Genomic DNA, 5,746 nt, shown 5'->3' with positions numbered 1-5,746 from the left:
CCCCCCCTCCCGAGGTGTCTAAGTCCCTGCGGGAGTTTTAATATCAGCATGTCAGTCTGGACTCAGGGACATTTAACTTCCTTTGTGGAGTGAAAAGTCTCAGGACAAGTCAACCTTTCCTCCGGTCAGTCACTGTTTACAGAGGAGACATGGAAACAGCTCAAAGACCAGGACCAGACCTTCAGTCTGGGTCTGACACAAACATCCTGACTCAGTCCACACATGACTAAAGACCAGCAGAGTCCAGAACCAGCGCCCCCTACAGGCTGAAACCTGTACCACTCAATTATGACTCAGTGATCTCTGAGGGTTTACTGTGTGAGGCACTGTATCATCAGTTATTGATTGAGTGTGTTATTGCTTTGGTTGACTGATTAATACATAAGCTGCTGCCAGATACTGAACCCTGTTAGAAAAGTTTAAAATGCTATATAATAAGATATGATTTATTGCAGTTGCTGTTGTTAACCTGGACCGTCATTATAACAGACTGCATTAATTATTATTTGTATGAATATGTGACACTGAGACTAAAAGAGTTCTGAGGCGCCACCATCAGGACACACTAAACATATTAATAAGAATGAGGTCTTTAGAAATCCTTATAAGAAGCTTATTAACATTACTACAGTTAATAACAGCATCATTGCATCATTAACACTGTTGATTATTAGACATTCACAGAAAGTTAGACGTAGACATAATAATAAAAGCCTCATGGGTATAATCATTTATAAACATAATCAATGAGTTTAACAAACTTATTGTGTCATTGTTGAACCTTCACTAAGTTTTTTATCAAGATTAATAAATACTTTTTTATGTATTTATTAACAATGAACTCTTTGCCCAATCAGCACACGTTTTCAAGGTTGATGAAATGTGAATGAAAATTATATATAATGGTGAAGCACATATGTTTAAGCTCCGTGTCACAAATTTGGCGCATCAGCTTGTCTCCATGATTCTTACCACATCAAGTGGACTGCTTCAGTTCTGCTTCAGTTCTGCTTTGGTTCTGCTTCAGTTCTGTCTCAGTTCTGTCCTGGTTCTGCTTCAGTTCTTTCTCGAGTCTCTGTTGGTTCTGTTTAAGCAGCTCTGTGGAAAAAGAGTTTTTACCTTCATCACAATCACATTAATGTTAATGCAGTTACATGTGGCCACAGAGAGAACCTCAGTGTATGTGTGTGTGCGCATGTGTGTTCAGGAGACATGATGTTAGGTTGAACAAATGTGTGATAGGCCACGCCTACATGCACCAATCAATATGGCTCTTCAGATTCTGGTTAAAACTGGTCTCCACAGTGTTCAGGTTCTGATGTCACATGTTTGGTGTTTTCTGGCGCCTCCTGTAGGTTGGGGTCAAAGTACTTCAGTAGACCTCTACCCAAACACAGCCTCAAGACATGTACCAAAAATTATAATGATTGGACAAATGGTTACTGGGTTATGGCCATTTTCCTGCTAAGCCCCACCCCTTGTGAAGTTTATTTATCAATATCTTAAAAACTAAATAAGAGATCAATAAGTTTATAGAACCTTTGATTAGCTATAAGCTATTTGTACATTTTGCAATTGCTACATCACTAACATTAATTATAAATACAGCATGCTTACTTTAGTAGACAGACAGGAGCTAGCTGGTTAGCATGCTTAGTTTAGTAGAGTTAACATAGGTGTTTGTTTCCACCTCTGGAGGCAGCTGTTGATGAGTAAAGGAATGAAGTTTCTTCTGGTCAGGAAACAGCTGCTAATGCTAATGTTAGCTATGTAGCTGTAGCAGAACTTACAAGTAGCTCCTTCAGTGTAATCAGCAACATGTGTTCAGAATTACATGTCTGATCCTACACATGTATTCAGCTAACAGGCTAACAGACTTTTTCCTGCAGGTGAGCATCACTCGAGGAAAAGACGGGTTTGGATTTACAATCTGCTCTGATTGTCCCGTCCGAGTCCAGGCTGTTGACCCAGGTAAGACCCTCCCCTGAGATAACAAACACACACCTGAGATAACACATCTGAGATAACAAACACTCACCTGAGATCACAGGGAGATTTGATTGGTGGTCTGTTCCCTCAGGTGGTCCGGCTCATCAGTCTGGGCTCCGTCCAGGAGACTCAGTTCTGCAGCTAAATGGACTTCCTGTAGAAACCTGGAAATGTGTCGACCTCGCCCACGCCATCAGGTAACCCCGCAAATGCACAGTCTGACCCTCCACCTGCTCTGATTGTCATTTAATGTGTAGGTTTGATTTTTGGTATCAGCAGGCCTCTGTACTGACTCTGGTCTCAGGGAATCATTTCACAATAAGAGTTTGGTTTCATTTAATAAGTAAAAACATGTCTGTCACTCTCTGCCTGTCTCTCTCTCTGCCTGTCTTTCTCTTCAGGAGTTGTCCATCTCAGATCGTCTTGGTGGTGTGGAGAGGTTTACCTGAGCTCAGATCAGGATGTGAAGCTTTGTTTCGCCCACCAACACACAACGCAGTGAGTGAATAACAGTTTTTTCATTTACACATGAATCATGTGATCAACTTAAAATACACACACACACACACACACACACACACACACACACACACACAAACATAAACAGAACCATTCAGTAGCAGTGATGTTGTTGGACGTGGTCATGTGACCTGACATCACAGCCCAAGTTCCAGCGACTGTCTTGGAGACAGTGGTGGAGTCTGAAGATCTTCTTCATCATCATCATCATCATCAACCTGAATATTGAGACTTTTATTTTGATAGTTCAGTACACCCAGTTTTACTTCCTCCTCCACTGAGAACCTGCTGGTCTGTGCTGTCAGATGACAGATGAGCTCAACGGTGAGGCTAGCAGTGTTTATGCTAAGCTAACATTCCTTTGTCTCCTAGACAACGGGCAGGAAGTTGCTGCCTCACCCCACCCACAGTAAACATGGCCGCAGACGGGATCAAGGGTCGAGGGTGCAGTCCACTTTGGGAGCTCTGGGTTCTCTGTGGAGGGACAGAAAGGAGGACCAGGAGGAGGAGGAGGAGGAGGAGGAAGTACAGGAGGTGACTGAGTACTCCCCACGCACCACCACACTGAAGGGCACCCGTGTGACATCATCAAATGGAGACAATTACATCATCCTGTCACCTGTCAGTCCAGGAGGACAGGTGAGTCTGACGAGGCGGCATCTTAAACATAACATTCGATCATTTGACTTGGAATGAGAACATGAAACCTTTCACCTGAACTAGAACATAACTGAGGACCTTTCACCTGAACTAGAACATAACTGAGAACCTTTCACCTGAACCACAATGTAACTGAGAACCTTTCATCTGACTGAGAACATAACTGAGAACATTTCACCTGACTGAGACCATAACTGAGAACCTTTCACCTGAATAAGAACATAACTGAGAACCTTTCATCCGAACTAGAATATAACTGAGAACCTTTCACCAGAACTAAAATATAACCGAGAACATTTCACCTGACTGAGAACATACTGAGAACAACATTTTCCTGCATATGACCTAACCCCAACCCCGAAGATACTTTTACCTGACCTAGAACATCACCTTTAACCTTTTACCTCTCAGCTCGGATCTTTGTCCAGACCACAACTGAGAACTCACCGTCTGAAGCACAGGTAGAACCTCACCATGGAACCTTACGCTGACCTAGAACATAACCACCAGTCAAATAGAAGAAAATTGTTCTAACACTTTAATGCTGTGAAGAACTCCTGTGGTGTTCTGATGTGACGGTCCGAACGTTCTCCATCTGTTCTGTGTCTGTTCCAGCTCTTGCAGCCAGTTTATCACGACAGGAACAGGACGATTGGTGAGTATTGATCACTCTGAACATTGTTCAGTATATTTATCATAAACTCATGTTTCTGTGTCATCAATTATCAGGTCGTCTGTACCAGACCCACCCCAGCAGAGGTCAGAGCCTCCTACAAGACTCTCAACCTGGGTCGTCATGGCAACCATTCACCAGCCGTACCTCCACCCTGCCCCCACCCCCCTCCTCCTCTTCCTCCTCTCCAGGTGCACCCAGTAACTATGGCAACTACCAGAACTGCACCATCGTCCAATCACACCTGCCCTGCTCCACCTATGGAACCTATGTCACACTGGCGCCCAAAACCCTCATCTTCCCCATCTTTGTCCAGGTCAGAACATACAACCTTTAACCTGACCCTGAACCAAGAAGAACCATTCGAGACCCTTACATCTAGCCTCAAACATCTTCATTCAGGTCACAACACAGAACCACTTCCCTGACCTTTGACCTTTGAGTTATAATCTAGTTTATAAACTGAGATCATAAAAACAAAACATTAAAATGGAAGCCCCTCATTTAGCCCAGTAGCCTAGAGCATCAACTTTAGAACCAAAGACATTTTCATCCACCTGTTGTTCCTATTTTTTTAGCCTCTGGATCTGTGCAGCCCAGACAGAACCCTGCTGATGTCAGAGGAAATGGTTCTGCACCAGGCCGACTTGCTGCCTGCAAAGGTAACAGTACTGGATATATACTGCAGATGTACTTCAAATACTACTGCTGATAACAGTACCACCAATAGTACTACCAAGCCAACACTATTGTAAATATACTGTAAATATTCAGTAGATATACTGTAAACAGTACTGTTCATAGCACTGCTAACTGTTATTGATCGATTCTGCATCAGAGTTCTGCAGTTTTTATCCTCATGAGCGGAAATGTTGTTCAGTAAGAATCCAGACTGAACCTGATCCTGAAGGACTCAATGACCTCAGAGACCTGAACCAGGATCAGTTTCACTCTAATAGATCTTACTGAGGATACTGCTCACACGCACACACACACACACACGCACACACACACACACACACACACACACACACACACACACATACGCACAGTTTCTGGGAACCTGCAGTGTTTTAGTTTCACATTTTCAGAAACAGTGAAGATGAGTCGTCTGTGGAGTCTAACATTAGCAGGTCAGAGGTCAGAGTGACATCACATTCAGACCACGAGCACTGACATGGACTCCTGTACAAGAAACGTGTCTGGATTTGATGATGTCACTGTGGTTTGTGTGTGTGTGTGTGTGTGTTTCAGGTGACAGTGTTGATCTACAGTGACCTGCTGCTGTTGACCAGAGAGGACGAAGCTGGACGCTGCAACGTCCTACAGAGTCCACTGTACCTGAACACACTGCAGCTCAGAGAGGGTAACACCATTATTATTATTATATTTATTTTTGTTATTATTGTTGTTGTTGTATTCATTGTCATTGAAGCTGCTCCACCTCTACTTCCTACAGACCTCTCAGTCATGTTGTTGTTTTTGTACACACAGAAACATGTTGATGTTGTTGTTGTTGTGCACACAATAACGTGTTATTGTTGTTATACACAGAGTGATGTGATGTTGTTGTTGTTGTTGTTGTACACAGAAACATGTTGATGTTGTTGTTTTTGTTGTTGTTTTTGTACACAGAGTTACGTGTTTTTGTTGTGTTCAGTGTCATCAGAGCCGCTCCACCTCTACTTCCTGCAGACGTCTCAGATGTGTTCCCATTGCGTCTTCAGTCTTGAGTCTTTCAGCATCGAGCAGAAGGTCAGAGTTCGTCTGTGTCTCCATGACAACATCCATCACCAGCTGGTCGCCACGGAGACTGCACACAGCCATCAGGTACAACAGAGGTTTACTTTGATGCTACACCTGTGAGTTCTTTGAGACTCACATTAACATGAAGCCCCCCCCCCC

The 5,746-nt window shown here is 43.4% G+C and overlaps 1 protein-coding gene across 1 annotated transcript in view; it reads left to right on the top strand.

Annotated features, from left to right (window-relative positions):
* LOC111646090 (regulator of G protein signaling 3-like) overlaps positions 1 to 5,746 on the top strand; it is an 18,443-nt gene that overhangs the window by 6,847 nt on the left and 5,850 nt on the right. Inside the window, exons 12-20 of the mRNA XM_087170845.1 lie at positions 1,890 to 1,971; positions 2,081 to 2,186; positions 2,391 to 2,487; positions 2,881 to 3,147; positions 3,784 to 3,823; positions 3,898 to 4,157; positions 4,420 to 4,503; positions 5,096 to 5,207; positions 5,502 to 5,671. Coding sequence (XP_087026971.1) covers positions 1,890 to 1,971; positions 2,081 to 2,186; positions 2,391 to 2,487; positions 2,881 to 3,147; positions 3,784 to 3,823; positions 3,898 to 4,157; positions 4,420 to 4,503; positions 5,096 to 5,207; positions 5,502 to 5,671 — 1,218 coding nt within the window. The remainder of the gene's footprint in view (positions 1 to 1,889; positions 1,972 to 2,080; positions 2,187 to 2,390; positions 2,488 to 2,880; positions 3,148 to 3,783; positions 3,824 to 3,897; positions 4,158 to 4,419; positions 4,504 to 5,095; positions 5,208 to 5,501; positions 5,672 to 5,746) is intronic.

Source organism: Seriola lalandi, unplaced genomic scaffold (genome assembly GCF_002814215.2).
Source record: "Seriola lalandi dorsalis isolate HSWRI2012SDOR001 ecotype SW California unplaced genomic scaffold, Sedor1 jcf7180002054964, whole genome shotgun sequence".
Classification (NCBI taxonomy): Eukaryota; Metazoa; Chordata; class Actinopteri; order Carangiformes; family Carangidae; genus Seriola; species Seriola lalandi.
Note: the sequence above shows the minus strand (reverse complement) of the source record. Positions and strands in the feature narration are given on the sequence as shown.